The 18,160-nt window shown below is 46.2% G+C and overlaps 1 protein-coding gene across 4 annotated transcripts in view; it reads right to left on the bottom strand.

Annotated features, from left to right (window-relative positions):
* BRWD1 (bromodomain and WD repeat domain containing 1) overlaps nucleotides 1–18,160 on the bottom strand; it is a 614,838-nt gene that overhangs the window by 469,282 nt on the left and 127,396 nt on the right. For all 4 annotated transcript variants that reach the window (XM_033941455.1, XM_033941456.1, XM_033941457.1 and 1 more), the window contains one exon: nucleotides 13,281–13,381. In XM_033941455.1, coding sequence (XP_033797346.1) covers nucleotides 13,281–13,381 — 101 coding nt within the window. The remainder of the gene's footprint in view (nucleotides 1–13,280; nucleotides 13,382–18,160) is intronic.

Below are 18,160 nucleotides of genomic sequence, written 5' to 3' on the forward strand. Positions count from 1 at the left end.
CACGCTGGCACTTGGCACACTTTTTAAAACTGGTGATAGGCCGGAAAAGCTCCGCAGCAAGATCGAAGCCATGGGGCTGCGGCCACGTGGCCTGCCCGGTCTGAAGAATGGAAGAATTTTTTTTTTTTTTTAAACAAGAAAGAACGACGAAAATCAGCAATTGAGAGAAAATTAACCCAAAAACGCGGATTTTAGAAGGCACAAGTGAAAAATCTTCACGCAGAGAGTTGAAGACGGACTTCTCGGCTCCGCGGAAAAGTAAGAACTGAGGAGACGCGCCCTGGTCTGGGCGGGAAGGAACTCGCGCATGTGCGGTGCGGGCGACTCGAAACTTCGAGTTTCATCAAGCAAAAATGCTTGTGAGGCGTCAGCATTGGGGCTCCGTTGGATCACGTCACCCATTAGTGAGAATACCTGCCAGCTTGTCCTGGGATAACGAACTTATTGCACTTCTTCGAAGGAATTAACAAATGGATGGACAAAGGAGACCCCATAGACATCATATATCTAGATTTCCAAAAAGCCTTTGACAAGGTGCCCCTTGTACACCTACTCCGGAAACTGAAGAACCATGGGATGGAAGGAGACGTACATAGATAGATCAGAAACTGGTTGGCGGATAGGAAACAGAGGATAGGAGTGAAGGGCCACTACTTGGACTGGAGGAGGGTCACGGGTGGGGTCCCGCAGGGCTCGGTGCTCGGGCCGATGCTATTTAATATATTCATAAATGATCTAGAAACAGGGACGAAGTGAGAAATAATAAAATTTGCAGACGATACCAAACTATTTAGTGGAGCTCGTACTAAATAGGACTGCCGAAGAATTGCAAAGGGACTTGAATAAACTAGGGGAATGGGCGACGAGATGGCAGATGAAGTTCAACATTGAGAAATAAAGTAAAGTATTACATGTGGGAAACAGAAACCCAAGGTACAACTATACGATGGGAGGGATGTTATTAAATGAGAGTACCCATGAAAGGGACTTGGGGGTAATGGTGGACATGACAATGAAGACGACGGCACAGTGCTCAGCGGCCGCTAAGAAGGCAAACAGAATTCTAGGCATAATCAAGAAAGATATTACAACCAGAACGAAATAAGTTATCCTGCCATTGTATCGGGCGATGGTGCGTCCGCATCTGGAGTACTGCGTCCAATATTGGTCACCATACCTTAAGAAGGATATGACGTTACTCAAGAGGGTTCAGAGGAGAGCGACGTGTCTGATAAAGGGGATGGAAAACCTTTCATATGCTGAGAGATTGGAGAAACTGGGTCTCTTTTCCCTGGAGAAGAGGAGACTTAGAGGGAATATGATAGAGACTTACAAGATCATGAAGGGCATAGAGAGAGTAGAGAGGGATGCTAGAGTCCATCATTTCTTCCCAACTCTCATCATACTTAGAGAGATTCTCTATTCTTTTACCCTATCAATATGGCTTTCGTCCTAACTTCAGCACCGAATCCCTACTGTCTTCCCTGATTTCAAGGGTTCAACAACTTCACTCTCGAAACAAGTCGCCGTCCTCCTACAATTTGACCTTTCCGCTGCTTTCGACGTTGTTCACCATGATATTCTTGTTTACCAACTCTCTGAGATAGATATCAACTCCACAGTCCTAGGTTGGTTCTCTAAATTCCTCCGCTCTCGTTCTTACATTGTTAACATGAATGGCACCTCATCTTCCCCCTGGAAACCGAATTGTGGAGTCCCGCAAGGCTCTCCACTATCCCCTATCCTTTTCAACATCTATATGTCCTCCCTAAAACTCCTCCACCTATCCACCCTTGAAACAATTTACACTTATGCAGACCACATCCTCGTCCTCCTCGAGACCAATTCAAACCTCACCGACCTGTCTAAGAACATATCCTCTTGTATAATGAACCTACAATCCTGGGCCCACACTGTGCAAATGAAATTGAATGAGTCCAAAACAAGACTTCTTTGGCTCGGTCCAAAACTAGATCACCTACCCACCTCCATCCCACTACCCTCTGGCTCCTCTCTGCAGCTTGAGTTCTCGAGCAAGGTCTTGGGCATCATCATTGATTCTACATTGTCCTTCAATGACCACCTCAAATCCTTGGTAAAAAAATGCTTTTTCAGCTTTCACATGCTGAGGAAAGTTAGATCCTGCTTCCATCAAAAACATTTTACCCTCCTTGTCCAATCCATCATCCTCTCCAGATTGAACTATTGCAACTCTATCTACTTAAGCCTAATTAAGAAAAACCTCCACAGACTCCAACGGATTCAGAATGCCGCGGCCAAGCTCATCTTCGCAAAAAGTAAATTTGACCATGTCTCCCCGCTCCTGGCCAAGCTCCACTGGCTTCCGATAATCGCCAGGGTCCACTATAAATGTGCCTGTTTAACTTTCAAAATCCTATAAGGTATCCTCCCTCCCTTTATCCCTCTTTCTTGGAATTCCTCAAACCCTAATACCACCAGATCCTCCCACAAATTAAAACTATCCTTCCCCTCGCTAAAAGGCATTTCCCACACAGGAAAGCTAGAGACTTCCCTCCACTTCAAAATCACTGAGCTCTGGAACAATCTTACCTCCCCTCTTCGGAACTTGAGCTCTCTCCAAGTTTTCCGCAAACATTTGAAAACCTGGCTTTTCTCAAAAAATGTAAGTCTCCCTCCAACTTAGGAATCAAGGAAACTCTTATATCTTGGCATCCCAAGTCCTGTAAATTTTCTTCACACTTCTACCTCTAACCCTCTGTTGTAGTTCCTTCCTATTTCTCCTACTGTAAACTGCGTCGAGCTCTACGAACGTGGAGATGATGCGGTATACAAACCTAAGGATTAGATTAGATTAGGGACAGATTCTTCAGACTTTCGAATAATAAAAGAACAAGAGGGCATTCAGAAAAGTTGAAAGGGGACAGATTCAAAACGAATGCTAGGAAGTTCTTCTTTATCCAACGTGTGGTGGATACCTGGAATGCGCTCCCAGAGAGCGTAATAGGGCAGAGTACGGTACTGGGGTTCAAGAAAGGATTGGACAATTTCCTGCTGGAAAAGGGGATAGAGGGGTATAGATAGAGGATTACTGCACAGGTCCTGGACCTGTTAGGCCGCCGCGTGAGCGGACTGCTGGGCATGATGGACCTCAGGTCTGAACCAGCAGAGGCATTGCTTATATTCACTGAGGAATTCTGAGGTGGTCTGGCAAAAGGAGTCACGTGTACTGTGGAGGCCATGTGACCCAGAAGTACCATCATATGTCTCGCTGAGATGGAAGAGCGGGAAGACACTGTGTGACAGAGTTGTAGATGAGCCTCCAGACGTTGTTGTGGAAGGAATGGTCTGAGTTGGACAGTGTCCAAAACAGCTCCAATGAATTGTAGATTCTGTGAGGGCTGAAGTTGAGATTTGGGAAAGTTGATTTCGAATCCCAAACTTTGTAGGAGCCAGGTAGTCCATTGGGTTGCTACAATAACCCCATGAGATGTGGAATCCTTGATGAGCCAGTCGTCGAGGTAGGGAAATACCTGAAGACCATGATTCCTTAGAGCTGCTGCTACCACTACCAGGCACTTGGTGAACACTCTGGGGAGACGAGGCCAGGCCAAAGGGTAGTACTGTGTATTGAAAATGCAGATTCCCCACCCGAAATCTGAGATATTGACGGGAGGCCGGATGAATGGGGATATGAGTGTAAGCCTCCTTGAGATAAAGAGAGCATAACCAGTTGTTCTGCTCGAGAAGGGGATAAAGAGATGCCAGGAACAACATTCAAAACTTTTCTTTGACTAAAAATTTGTTGAGAGCCCTGAGATCCAGAATGGGTCGCAGAACGCCCGTCTTCTTCGGAACAAGGAAGTAACGGGAGTAAAAGCCCCTGTTCTGCTGTTCCAAGGGAACTGGTTCGATGGCATGGAGAGAAAGCAGAGCATGAGCTTCCTGAAGAAGGGCGGTCTGGGATGGATTGGAAGGATACTCTCTTGGAGGAAGCTCTGGTGGAACCTGACTGAAATGAAGAGAGTATCCTTCTTTGATGATGGTAAGCACCCAAAGGTGGATGTAATTATCGTCCATCAGTTGTAAAAATGATGGAGACGACCTCCTATAGGGGGAAAAGGAGACAGAGACAGAACGGTGGAGGTTATGCTCTGTTGTAAACACTCAAAAAGGCTGAGAAGCCTTAGGTGCAGCAGAAGGTTGGGGTTTCTGTTGCTTCTGAGGTTGCTGTTTTTTTCAGAGGAGGGCGAGTATAAGGAGCCGTCTTCAGAGCAAAACGCCTTTGATAGACAAGAGCAGGGCATGCAGGCTTGGCAGGAGCTGGATTTGGTTTAGGTCTGACTATAGAAGCAAATGATTTCTCATGGTCAGATAATTTCGTGGTGGCTGCCTCGATGGATTCATCAAACAGGTTGTTACCCTCACAAGGAATGTTAGCCAAGTGGTCTTGAAGATTAGAGTCCATGTCAATGGTATGAAGCCAGGCAAGACAATGCATAGCTACAGAGCAAGCAGACGCTCGGGCAGATAACTCGAAGGCATCATAAGATGATTGGAGGAGATGCAGATGTAATTGAGAGAAAGAACCAATGACTTCCTGAAACTCAAAATGCATTTGGTTATCCAAATAAGCCAAAAACTTTGGTAGAAGAGAAAGAAGAAATTCAAAGTAAGTGATGAAAGAAAAATTATAATTGAGGACTTTAGAGGACATCATAGCATTCTGGTAGATGCGACGTTCAAATTTGTCCACAGTTTTTCCCTCCCTTCCAGGAGGAACTGTGGCATAAACCTTGGAAGGATGGGACCTTTTCAAGGAGGACTCGACGAGCAGGGATTGATGAGATAACTGAGAGTTGTCAAACCCTTTGCGATGCACAGTCTTATATCTAGAGTCCAATTTTCCTGGAACAGCCGGTATGGAAAAAGGTATTTCCATGCAATGACCAAAAGTCTGATTCAAAAGCTTATGAAGTGGAAGCTTAAGAGACTCTGCCGTAGGTTGAGGAAGATGCATGACTTCTAGATACTCCTTAGAATACTTGGAGCCAGTATCCAATTGAATATCCAAGTCTACAGCCATCTGTCGCAGGAAAGACGAGAAAGATAGCTAATCTGCCAATGCTTTGCCTCGAGAAGGACTCGAGGACGTCGAGGCAGCCTGTGTCGAAGAAGAAACTTCGGCAGGGAAAAAGGCATCAAAAGAACCTGGTGACTTGGACGAGGCAATCGAGACCGGAACATCCTCGAGGTCCGGCATCGGAGACCTTGAACAAGGAGTCGGTGGTCTGGTCGAGGTTGGAGTAGATCGAGGCTTCAAGGAAGATGGTCTGTCATGAGAAGAAGAACGATGCCTGGAAGGATGCCTCGATGAAGGCCTCGAATGTCAGTGAGAACTGTGTCTGGAACCAGATCTTGAGGATCGAGGATATTTCGACTCAGAGACATAGGCAGCCGATGCCGATGTATGAATAGGACTAGAGGCTGTAGATCGAAGCTCCAGAGGCTTGGTGGAGGAACCTCGATGCACTCTCAAAGACTCTGTTCCTTGTTTAGAGTGTGAGGATTCTCGTCGAGGCACTCGCAAAGAATCTGTTCCTTGCTTTTCGTGCTTGGATGGCAGACCAGATACTCGCAGATACTCTGCTCCCTGCAAAGAGTGTGGAAGTTCAGACTGGGGCAAAGGAAGCGGCTCAACCTTGCGGGAGTCTGCTGAATGCCCTGGCTGGATAAGAGGAAGCAGTTTGGGTCCCATGTTAGTAAGAACTGAATAAACTACTTCTCTAACATGGTCTGGAAAGAAGCCGGCAAGGATGGATCCGCATCTGAAACCAGACCAACTGCTTTGGCTGGAGGTTCCTTTGAGGTAGTGTGAGTGTGTTTCGACTTAGGAGTCTTGGACACTTTAATCACCACCAGCGGAACCGACTGCTGAGCTATCTGACCTGAGGAAACAGGAAGATACAGCAGAAGACGTCGAAGCAAGAGCCGCTGCAAACAATGAAGGTCTGATGAGGCTCGAGATGGAAGCAGTAGGCGCAGAAGGAGCCTCGGTGGAAGTCGAGGCAGAAGATGCCTTCGAAGTCGAGGGATCAGTAGGAGACTCCATCTCAAAAAGCTTGTCCACCAGAATGCAACGACGCTTAAAAGCACGAGGCTGAAGTGTTTGGCAAGGCAGGTACGACCTAGGATGATGTTTCGGCCCAAGGCACTTGAGGCAGTGTCCGTGAGGGTCAGTAAGAGATCGCGCGCTGACACTTGCTACACCTCTTGAAGCCCGTAGCAGGCTGGGACATAGATGGAAAAATAGCCACCGCAAAGTCGAAGCCCTCGGGCTGCGGCTAAGCGGCCTGTCCCGGAAAATGAACGGAAGAAGAAAAATTATTTTTTTAACTAAAATAAAATAAAACAGCGATTCGTGAAGAAAAAAACATAAACCGCGGTTGATTTTCAAAAGGCTTTCAACAAGGTGCCACATGAAAGGCTGCTTAGGAAGCTGTGGAACCACAGGGTGGGAGGGGATGTGCACAGATGGATCAAGCACTGGTTGTCGGGTAGACTGCAGAGGGTTGGAGTAAAGGGCCAATATTCTGACTGGCGGGGAGTCACGAGCGGTGTGCCACAGGGATCGGTGCTGGGGCCGTTACTCTTCAACATATTTATCAATGACCTGGAAAAGGAGGCAAAGTGCGAGGTTATAAAATTTGCAGATGACACCAAACTGTGCGGCAGAGTTAGGTCCAGGAAGGAGTGTGAGGACCTGCAAAGGGACCTGGAGAAGCTGGAAGACTGGGCAAACAAATGGCAAATGCGCTTTAACGTGGAAAAATGCAAGGTCATGCATATAGGGAAAAAGAACCCGTTGTTCAACTACAAATTGGGGGGGGGGGCATTGTTGGGAGACAGCAGACTTGAGAGAGACTTGGGTGTGCTGGTGGATGCATCACTGAAGCCATCTGCACAGTGCGCAGCAGCCTCGAAAAAAGCCAACAGGATGCTGGGCATCATAAAGAGGGGCATAACAACCAGGACGCAGGAAGTCATCATGCCATTGTATCGAGCGATGGTGTGTCCACATCTGGAATACTGCGTTCAGTATTGGTCGCCGTACCTCAAGAAGGACTTGGCGGTACTTGAGAGAGTCCAAAGGAGAGCAACGAAACTGGTAAGAGGGCTGGAACACTGCCCATACACCAAGAGTTTGGATAGGCTGGGGCTCTTCTCTCTGGAAAAAAGGAGGCTCAGGAGAGATATGATAGAGACCTTCAAGATCATGAGGGGCATAGAGAGGGTGGATAGGGACAGATTCTTCAGACTGAAGGGGACAACAGGTACGAGGGGGCATTCGGAGAAACTGAAGGGAGATAGGTTCAAAACAAATGCAAGGAAGTTTTTTTTCACCCAAAGGGTCGTGGACACTTGGAATGCGCTACCAGAGGAAGTGATCAGAGTACGGTACAGGGATTCAAACAGGGATTGGACAGATTCCTGAGGGATAAAGGGATCATGGGATACTGAGAGAGGTATCCAGGAAATAAGTATAGAAACCCGACCAGGTCGTGCATGTGCAAGACCGAAGGGTTAGGACTTCGATGGGAAGATAGGACTTCAATGGGAAACCAAAGTGGCAAGGGGGCCCCTTCTGGTGATTCAGACAGGTCGTGACCTGTTTGGGCCGCCGCGGGAGCGGACTGCTGGGCATGATGGACCTATGGTCTGACCCGGCGGAGGCACTGCTTATGTTCTTATGTTATGTTCTTAAAGAAGGCACAAAATGAACGAAGTTAAACGCAGAGAGTCAAAGATGGACTTCTCGGCTCCGCGGAAAACTGAGAACTGAGGAGATGCGCCCTGTGCTGGGCAGGAAGGCACTCGCGCATGCACGGTGCGGGCGACTCAAAAGTTCGAGTTTCTTCATCTGCTTGTGAGGTGTCCGCATCCGGGCTCCGTCGATGACGTCACCCATATGTGAGAATACCTGCCTGCTTGTCCTGGGATAAAAAAAGGTACAGAAAGAACAGTTTCCAGTGACACCATCAGTGTAAGAAAAGGGTGCAGTTTGGAGATAGTCAGTATACAATTTAAAAAATATATATCTATGAATAAAACCAAGGAATGGATGTATGGGGATATAGGTGTAGAAATCCTTAAGATCTAGAGGTAGTCATTGGGTGTGAGAAGGAGGTTTGGGGGTGAAGACATCCTAAACTTACTTTATTTATTCATTTATTTTTCTTTTCTCTTCTTTTTTTTGGGGGGGAAATTAGGAAGAAATTTGGAATAGAAACCTTTGTTTTCTGATGTTCAGATATTTTTTCTACTATGCTGCTTTGAAAGCCAAGAGTTCCTCTGCTAGAAGTAGAATGTGATGATGAGTAGGAGGAGGAGGAAGAGTCCACACTATACTACAGTGGGTCCTCTCAAACCAGTTATTTATTTTTTTTAAGTAAGAGAAAACAGGGTAGGGTAATGGAAGTTTTTATGGTCTTTAGAGAAAGTCAGAAGCTGGCCAGTAGAGGAAGAAGAGTGTGGAGTTCTCCTTGATATTTGTTGATGGCTTAATACTTCTGATCTCAGAGATGATACCCTGGCTTAAACTCCAGTAGAAGGATAGAAAAAACTATATTGTGGTTAGAACACCACTTACTTCCAAGTTTAACTCATTCAATACCAAGCTCTTTATAATTTATCCTAGTTTAAAAAATGTACTTGAGAGGGCTCTGGACACCCTGGCTGAACAAATTAAGTGTAAACTGTTATAGCAGTTTAATTTCTGAAACTTGGGAAAAAATGAAATATAGAAAAAGGGAGGTAGATAAAGATCATATGGTCCACTCAGTCTGTATTATCAGAAAATATATATCTATATGTACAAATATACCTATAGATAGATACTAAAATCTTATACATACACATACTCATATGTATATTTATATCTATAGTAGAATCTGCTGTCTTGAGCTTCAACAAATGATATTTCTGTCATCTAAAAGATAGTAGGATGTTGTTTAATGTGGGGTGCCACAGGGCTCGGTGCTTGGACCCGTGCTTTTCAACATATTCACAAACAATCTGGAAATGGGTACGACAAGTGAGGTGCAGACGATACGAAGTTATTCAGAGCAGTGAAGATGCAGGGGGATTGTGAAAACCTGCAACAGGACATAAACACGCTTGAGAAATGGGCAGTGACATGGCAAATGAGGTTCAACATGGGTACGTGTAAGGTAATGCATGTCGGTATCAAAAATCCCATACAAGAGTACAAGATGTCTGGGGCGGTACTTGGAGAGACCCCCCAGGAAAGAGACTTGGGAGTACTGGTCGACAAGTCAATGAAGCCATCTGTACAATGCGCTGTGGCGGCGAAAAGGGCAACCAGAATGCTAGGGATCATGAACAGATCGGAGTAGTATCATGCCTCTGTACCGGGCCATGGTGCGCCCTCACCTGGAATACTGCGTCCAGCACTAGTCGCCGTACGTGAAGAAGGACATGGTACTACTTGAAAAGGTCCAGAGAAGAGTGACTAAAATGGTTAAGGGGTTGGAGGAGTTGCCGTACAGTGAGAGATTAGAGAAGCTGGGCCTCTTCTCCCTTGAAAAGAGGAGACAGAGGGGACTCCTTCCCTACCGGTTTTGAGGCAAAACGAGGTGATTTGAAGGTTCTGGAGAACTTGGGGGGGGGGGGGGAAAAAAAAAAAAATCAGAAAATCCAAGATGGCCACTGAAGCAGTGTTTTGCCGCCAAAAAACAGCACTAACACTGCTTATGAAAAACTAAAAAAACACAGAAAATAGGATTTTAGAGGTGGGGGACCCTATAGGAAGTAGCAGAAACCTACAAAACCAAGATTGCAGAACCCACCCACGCACCCCCCTCCAATCTTGTCCATAGGCTGTAACAACCTTATTCACCGTGACCTGTGCTATGGATGTGCTGCAGCTGTCTCAGCTCTCTTTAAAAGTAGCTGGATCTGAAGAAGAACCACTGCCTTACTGGAACTGTCCTCCAACACTGAAATCTTTGGGCTGCCAGTCTTGCTGATCCTCAACCCCCGCAAGCGAAATGGGGGAGGCGAAACGCAGCTAATATCCTGAAGAATCCTGCTAGCTCCCTGCAAGCATCCAACAGCCTGCGGTCAAGCCCATGCAACCCAGTAGGCAAACAAAGTTTCTAGGGGTCCAGACCCCAAGCTCCACAACAGTTTCTGCAGGCTGGCCAACAGATACCACAGACGGATTAACCTGTCGGCTGCAGATCTCAAATCTGTTTCTTCTCCATGCAGGCAGAGCTTTCCCCTCAATCTGGGAGCTCTGGAGCACTGAAAACTACCAAAAACCATTACCACCACCAAAAATAATAAAAATATATACGAGGGCTGTTCAAAAAGTATCAGACCTTAATTTTTCTTGCATAAACAAATAAAGCTAGGGAGGTGTGGTTTGGTGCACGTATGTAGGCGACCCTAATGCGCATGCTTGAATTTTTTTCCCCCCTACAGAAGCTGTCAATCGCCGGCAGACCGCCGATGAGTGAGGAAGTGTAAGTAAGAAACGATCCACAAGATTCAACAGGCCTTCGGGGATGAAGCAATGGCCATCACACAGACAAAGGAGTGGTACAATTGCTTCAGAGATGGCTGCACATCAGTGGAGAGTGAAGGACTTCTGGTAGGTCCTCAACATCCAGAAATGAGATTGTCATTGACCAAGTGAGAACCCTGGTGATGCAGGATCATCGAATCATGATCAGAGAACTTGTATCATTGGATCCATTTATTCCATTTTGACTTAGGATTTGGGCTTCAGGAGAATTTCAGCAAAGTTCGTGCCAAAGCTGCTAATGAACCTGCCCATTCTTCAGATTTGATACAGTTTCCTGGCCAAACACAAAATACCTGTGATTCCTCAGGCTCCCTACTCTCCCGACATGGCTCCGTGTGACTTCTGGCTTTTACGCAAGCTGAAATGCCCCTGAAAGACCAGATTTCAATCAAGAGAAGACATCATGCAGAATGCGACGGACCAGTTTTGGGCTGCTTCCGACAGTGAAAGAAGTGTGTGGCAGCCCAAGGGGACTACTTTGAAGGAGATTAGTATAAGATTGTTGTATCTGAATTCAAGTATTTTTTATGAATCAAGGTCTGATACTTTTTGAACAGCCCTTGTATATATACCGAGCAGATCAGAAAGACTCTGGCTCGCGTGCACAAGGAAAAACTGAATAGGGCAGCAGAGCCCTCTGGTGAAGGAGGAGGTATTGAAAACCAGTAGTGGATTCCTTCTGCTTGACTCATGAGCATGGGGAAAATAGCCTATCGTCCAGAATGACACACCTATTACACTAGAAATACTGATTAGCTCCAGGCTACACCTTTTCTTATACCAGTGGTATCAATGGAAACTATGCTCTTCCTCTACCTCCATCTGCTGGTCAGAGGATAACAGCCATTGGAATTAACTAGTCTAACTAGACAAAGAGGGTTTATTTTCAAGTAATTTGGGGGATTCTGAAGCTAGAAAAAAATAACATAGTGAAATATGGCAAGTATGTATTCTTATAACTCAAAATGCTTTGAAAAATAAATAACTAAATTCATGTGATCTTATTTAATGTTTCCCTAATCACCTCTTATTCTATATAATAAAACCTTACCCGCGCATGCGCTTTTAAAACGGCGTGATCCCTGCTGCTGTGAGTTGTGATCTGTGGCCATATTCTATTTTAAAACGAGGTGGCAGGGATCACTCTGGCCACTCCCCTCCTCCCGCCCTCACTCACCAACTGCTGAAGGAAGCGCAGGCAAGCTCTCTCCCTGCCCGCGTCCTCGGCAGGGAACACACTGGAGCTTCCCACCTCCTGCCTTCACTCACCAACCACTGCTGATCCTCCTCTTCAAAGCAGCCTGCAATCATGGCCGGCTTTAGCGAACTGCGCAGGTTTTGTCCAACCTCAGTAGCACATTCCCTCTGACGCACGGGATCGCGTCAGAGGGAACGTGCTACCGAGTTGGAGAATGGAGTGGCCTGCGAGGTTTGCTAAAGCCGGCCACGATCGCAGGCTGCTTTGAAGAGGAGCAGGCCAGAAGACGCCGAGAAGGAGGGAGGGTAAGAACGAGAATACAGGGGGAGAGGGAAAGGGGGCTGCTTTGGGGGGAGGGGTGTGCTGGGGACAGACAGCTTTGCTCTGGGGAGGGAAGACAGAAGGGGCCATGGAGAGACAATTAGGGAGAGGGAAAGGGGGCTACTTTGAGGGGAGGTGTGTGCTGGGGGGCAGACAGCTTTGCTCTGGGGGGAATACAGAAGGGGTGCCAAGGAGAGACAGTCAGGGAGAAGGAAAGGGGGCTGCTTTGGGGGGAGGGGTGTGCTGGAGACAGACAGCTTTGCTCTGGGGGGAAGACAGAAGGGGCCTTGGAGAGACAGGGAGAGGGAAAGGGGGCTGCTTTGGGGGGAGAGGTGCGCTGGGGACAGACAGCTTTGCTCTGGAGGGGAAGACAGAAGGGGCCAGGGAGATGACAGTTAAGGAGAGGGAAAGGGGGCTGCTTTGGAGGGGGAGGTGTGCTGGGGGCAGACAGCTTTGCTCGGAGGGGAGGGGAAGAAAGAAGGACACAGACAGCAGCCAAGGAGAGAGAGAGAAAGAAACACAGGCAGACACATCTATTCTAGCACCCGTTAATGTAACGGGTTTAAAGACTAGTGATATAAATATTTGTGTTATAAAAACAACAATAAATATATTTTTTTGTGAAAAGTTCAGACCCAACAACCAACCTTGTGATAACCACGGAGGCAGTTGCACAAGAGACCATCACAACTGTTCACTATCTCATCCCACCGCATTGTAATTAGATCTTAAATTCAATTCATTGCAATCAGTACTTATCTTTTAGCGGTGTATTCTGAAAATAAGAAATCTCATTACAATCCCACTAGAAATTTAAGATTCACAGGAGAAACTTAGATCGCCACCTAAAAGGATAATATATACATTCTCTAAGCAACCAATTCCAGTTATCTACATTTATTAACAAGTGGAGATACACATATTGAATAGCTTTATGAACAAGTAAACACATCTTCCATTTGAGGGTAGACAATCTTCCAGTTTGTACAGCAGCAACTATCTTCCAAAATAGTCTGTCATCTTGTTCATAAACTTAGATTGTAGATCTTTGCAAGTCATTTTTCTTCCTCTCCCCCATAACCCAATTAATTTTGTACGATATTAAATATTTCAAAGTCCCATTAAAAATATAACCTATTCACAAGTGCAATTAGTAATACCATAAACACATACTTGAACTTCATGGTATGCACATCCCACTGCCAAAAGCACACAGTGCCATCTGCACCAGTAGAGGCCATGTATCTCACCGAGCCCTTGGCCATTGGGCTAAACTAAAAACAAATGCATACAAACTCATTAGTTGCCAACAGATTATTGAACAAAACTGACCAAATCCCTATTACAAAGACATGCCAAAAGAGACGAAAAAGCACAGTTACTTACCGTAACAGGTGTTATCCAGGGACAGTAGGCAACTATTCTCACGTGGGTGGCGTCATCCATGGAGCCTGGATGCGGACAGCCTCGCAAGCAGACTTGCTTGAAGAAACTCAGAAGTTTTGAGTCTGCTGCACCGCGCATGCGCGAGTACCTTCCTGCCCAGCACAGGGCGCATCTTCTCAGTTCAGATAACTAGCAGAGAAGCCAACCAGGGGATGTGGGTGGGTTGTGAGAATAGCTGCCTGCTGTCCCTGGATAACACCTGTTACGGTAAGTAACTGTGCTTTATCCCAGGACAAGCAGGCAGCATATTCTCACATGTGGGTGACCTCCAAGCTAACCAGAATGGGATGGTGGGAGTGTTGGCAATTCAGGAGAATAAATTTTGCAATACTGCCAGGCCAAAGAAGTTATCCCATCTGGCGATAACATCCAGACAATAAATGAGAGGTGAAAGTATAAACCAAGGACCAGTTGGTAGCTTTGCAAATTTCCTCAATAGGAGTGAATCTGAGGAAAGCTACTGAAGTCGCCATGGCTCTGACTTTGTGGGCTGTGATTCGACTCTGCAGATGCAATCCAGCCTGAGCATAGCAGAAATAGTTGGAGATGGTTCGCTTAGAAATGGGATGTACCAACTTGTTTGGATCGAAGGAGACAAAAAGTTGAGGAGCAGATCTGTGTGATTTGGTACGTTCTAAGTAGAAGACCAAAGCACACTTACAGTCCAGGGTGTGAAGAGCTGATTTTCCAGGATGAGAATGAGGCCTTGGAAAAAAATACTAGAAGTACAATGGATTGGTTGAGATGAAATTCTGAAACCACTTTAGGTAAGAATTTAGGATGAGTACAGAGGGCCACCTTGTCATGGTGGAATACTGTGAAAAGTGGATCAACAACTAAAGCTTGCAGCTCACTGACTCTTCGAGCAGATGTGAGATATTTCCAAGTGAGATATTTCAGATGAGCCGTATCCATTGGTTCAAAAGGAGGCTAAATCAATTGAGCAAGAACACTGAGATCCCAAACCACTGGAGGCGGTTTGAGAGGACATTGAAAAGTTCTTTCATAAATCTGGAAACCACAGGATGAACAGAAAGGGGTTTCCCTTCGATAGGTTAATGGAAAGCAGCAAGTTAACCGAAATGGACTCGAATGGATGTAGACTTGAGGCCAAAGATACATAATTGCAGTAGATAATCTAAGATGGAAGACAAGGAGGTATCTCGAAGCTCCTTGTTATGAGAAATGCACCACACAGAAAATCTAATCCATTTTTGGTGGTAGCATTGTCTCATGGCAGGCTTTCTGGAAGCCTCTAAAATATCCCGAACAGGTTGAGAAAACTGAAGAGGAGTTAGGTTGAGAGGTACCAAGCTGTCAAGTGTAGAGACTTCAGGTTGGGATGAAGAAGAGATTCTTGGCTCTGTGTAAGCAGAGATGGAAAAACTGAGCTTAAGTACAAGGGAGAACCAGGATTGCCTGGGCCATCGAGGAGCTATTAGAATCATGGTAGCATGATCGTTCTTCAGCTTGACAAGAGTCTTGAGAATGAGAGGGAATGGAGGAAACGCATACAGGAACAGATTCGTCCATTCCAGAAGAAAAGCATCTGCCTCGAGGCGATGAAGAGAGTATATCCTGGAGCAGAACTGAGGCAGTTTGTGGTTGTGGGGAGATGCAAAGAGATCTACACTTCTCCCTCCGTATTCGCGGTTTCTGTCTCTGCGGTTTCAATTATTTGCGATTTTTCAGCTGCTGACTCCGCCCCCAAAACGTCATCATTAAACTCAATAGGTTCTCATAGCAGGAACCCTGTAGTGCACCAAGTACCAAGTCACAAATAGATAATGAATTTTAAAGAAGAAGAATCCCCAGCGCTAACAGAACTCAGAGAGAGATGACTGAAACACCAGGTTGAATACGACAAAACAAAACAACAACAACAAAAAAAAAACCCACCACACACGCTCCAGGAAAGTAGCACAAAAAAGCCTGATTCGCCAAAGCTACAAATTTTCTACCTCCGGTCCTCAAAAGTAGCCCAATTTGGTGGGAAACACTCCCCACTGGCAACACTGACGTCAAGACTCATAGGATGCTGTACCTATAAAGGAGGCGGGGTGGGGCGGAGCAGTTGGTTTAGGAGCAGCCCACGGTCTGCAATTGAACAGCTACCTTTGGACTTAGAGGGGACAAAGCTGCCCGCATCCAATAGCGGCTTGAACAATCTATTGGCTCCCTTAGTTTTTTGGACACCTCCGTCACTTGTTTTTTCTGATTGGCTCTTTAGGTCTTTGCTCAGCCATATAGTGTATTCTGCGCCGCCCAGGCGTTTCCACTCTTCTCTGTATTTCATCACTTCAGAGGCAGCTTTCCCTGACCAATATTCAAAAGTTAAGTTTGAAGTCTTTTGCTGGGGGGGTGTTATTTAAGCTCCCATACCAGTTCTGTTAGCGCTGGGGATTCTTATTTGCAGTTTCAATAGCAATAATGATGTCACTTTCTCCAAAAACGTGAACATACTGAAAAGTTATTTGAGGTTTTTCCGTATTCGTGCCTATAGCCGAACGTATCCACCACGAATACGGAGGGAGAATTGTATTTGAGGAATTCACCACTGATAAAAAATGTGATGAAGAGGCAAGGAATTGAGTGTACATTCGTGAAGTTGCAGAAGACGACTCAATTTGTCCGCCAGTTTTTCTCACATTGAATGTAGACTGCTTTCAGGAAGGTGTTGTGATGGATCGCCCAGTCCCACACCCTTTGAGCTTCCTGCCAAAGAGAGAGAGATCCTGTTCCTCCCTGCTTGTTGACGTAGTACATGGCTACTTGATTGTCCGAATAAGGACTACCTGGTTGTGAAGAAGATCCTGAAAAGCTTTGAGAGAACTAAAGATCACTCTGAGCTCCAACAGATTGATGATCCATGCTGGACCAGTGGCCTTGATTCTGCAGACCGTCAAGATGAGCCCCCCAAACGTAGGTCGAGGAATCTGTCATGAGGTCCTTCTGATGTCTGAAACAGTAAACTTCTAGAGAGATTGGAAGAGAGCATCCAGCAGTGGAGAGACTGTCTCAACGACGGAATGACTGTAATGTGTTAAGAGAGTGGGTCGCTAGCCTACGCCCACTGAGATGCCAGGGTCCACTGAGGAATTCTGAGGTGAAGTCTGGCAAAAGGAGTCATGTGAACGGTCGAGGCCATGTGACCGAGTAGTACCATCATGTGTCTCGCTGAGAGTGAAGAAAGGAAAGACACTTTGCGGCAAAGCTGAAGGAGAGCATCCAGACACTAATGAGGAAGGAATGCTCTGAGCTGGACAGTGTCCAGAACAGCTCCGATGAACTGTAAGTTTTGAGAGGGCTGAAGGTGGGATTTGGGAAAGTTGATTTTGAATCCCAAGTTTTATAGGAACCACGTAGTCCGTTGGGTTGCTACAATAACCCCCTGAGATGTTGAATCTTTGATGAGCCTGTCGTCCAGGTAGGAGAACACCTGAAGACCATGGTTCTGCAGAGCTGCTGCCACCACCACTACTAGGCATTTGGTGAACATTCGTGGAGATGATGCCTAGTAGTGGTGGTAGCAGCAGCTCTGCTACCCTTCAGGCCGAAGGGTAGCACTCTGTACTGAAAATGCAGATTCCCCACCCGAAATCTGAGGTACTGACGGGAGGCCGGATGAATGGGGATGCAAGTGTAAGCCTCCTTGAGATCTAGAGATCAATCGTTCTGATCTAGAAGGGGATAAAGGGATTCCAGGGACAGCATACAAAATGTGTCTTTGACCAAAAATTTGTTGAGAGCCCCGAGATCCAGTATGGGCCGCAGATCGACCGTCTTCTTCGGAACTAGGAAGTAATGGGAGTAAAACCCCCTGATCTACTGTTCCAAGGGAACTTCCTCAAAGGCACGGAGACGAAGCAGAGCTTGAGCTTCCTGAAGAAGAAGGGCAGTCTGGGATGGATTGGAAGGATACTCTCTTGGAGGAAGCTCTGGTGGAATCTGAGTGAAATGAAGAGAGTATCCTTTCCTGATAATTGACAGCACCCAGAGGTCTGATGTAATGGTCTCCCATCAATGGTAAAAACAATGGAGATGACCTCCAATAGGAAGAGGAGAGGACAGAGGCAGAACAATGGAGGTTATACTCTGTTTGAGACAGTCAAAAAGGCTGAGAAGCCTTTGGTGCAGCAGAAGGCTGAGGTTTCTGTTGCTTCTGCTGTTGTTGCTGTTTCTTAGGAGGTGCTCGAGTGTAAGGAGCTGTCCTCTGAGGATAACGCCTCTGTTAGGATCAAAGAGGTTGAGAAGGCTTGGAAGGAGCTGGCTTAGGCTTTGGTCTGACGATGGAAGCAAAAGATTTCTCATGTTCAGACAACTTCTTGGTGGCAGCCTCTATTGATTCATCAAAAAGGTCATTGCTTTCACAAGGAATATTGGCCAGATGATCCTGAATGGGATACATATCAATGGTGCGAAGCCAGGCATGGCGGCGCATCGCTACTGAGAAAGCAGTGACCCTCAAGGAAAATTCAAAGGCATCATAAGATGACTGAAGAAAGTGTAACCTGAGTTGTGCTAAAGTAGCAATGACTTGCTGGAACTCTAAAAGCCTGTGTTGACCAAGGTCTTTAGAAAAAACAGGGAGTATATCAATAAAATAC

The sequence above is a fragment of the Geotrypetes seraphini genome, chromosome 4, assembly GCF_902459505.1.
Source record: "Geotrypetes seraphini chromosome 4, aGeoSer1.1, whole genome shotgun sequence".
NCBI lineage: Eukaryota > Metazoa > Chordata > Amphibia > Gymnophiona > Dermophiidae > Geotrypetes > Geotrypetes seraphini.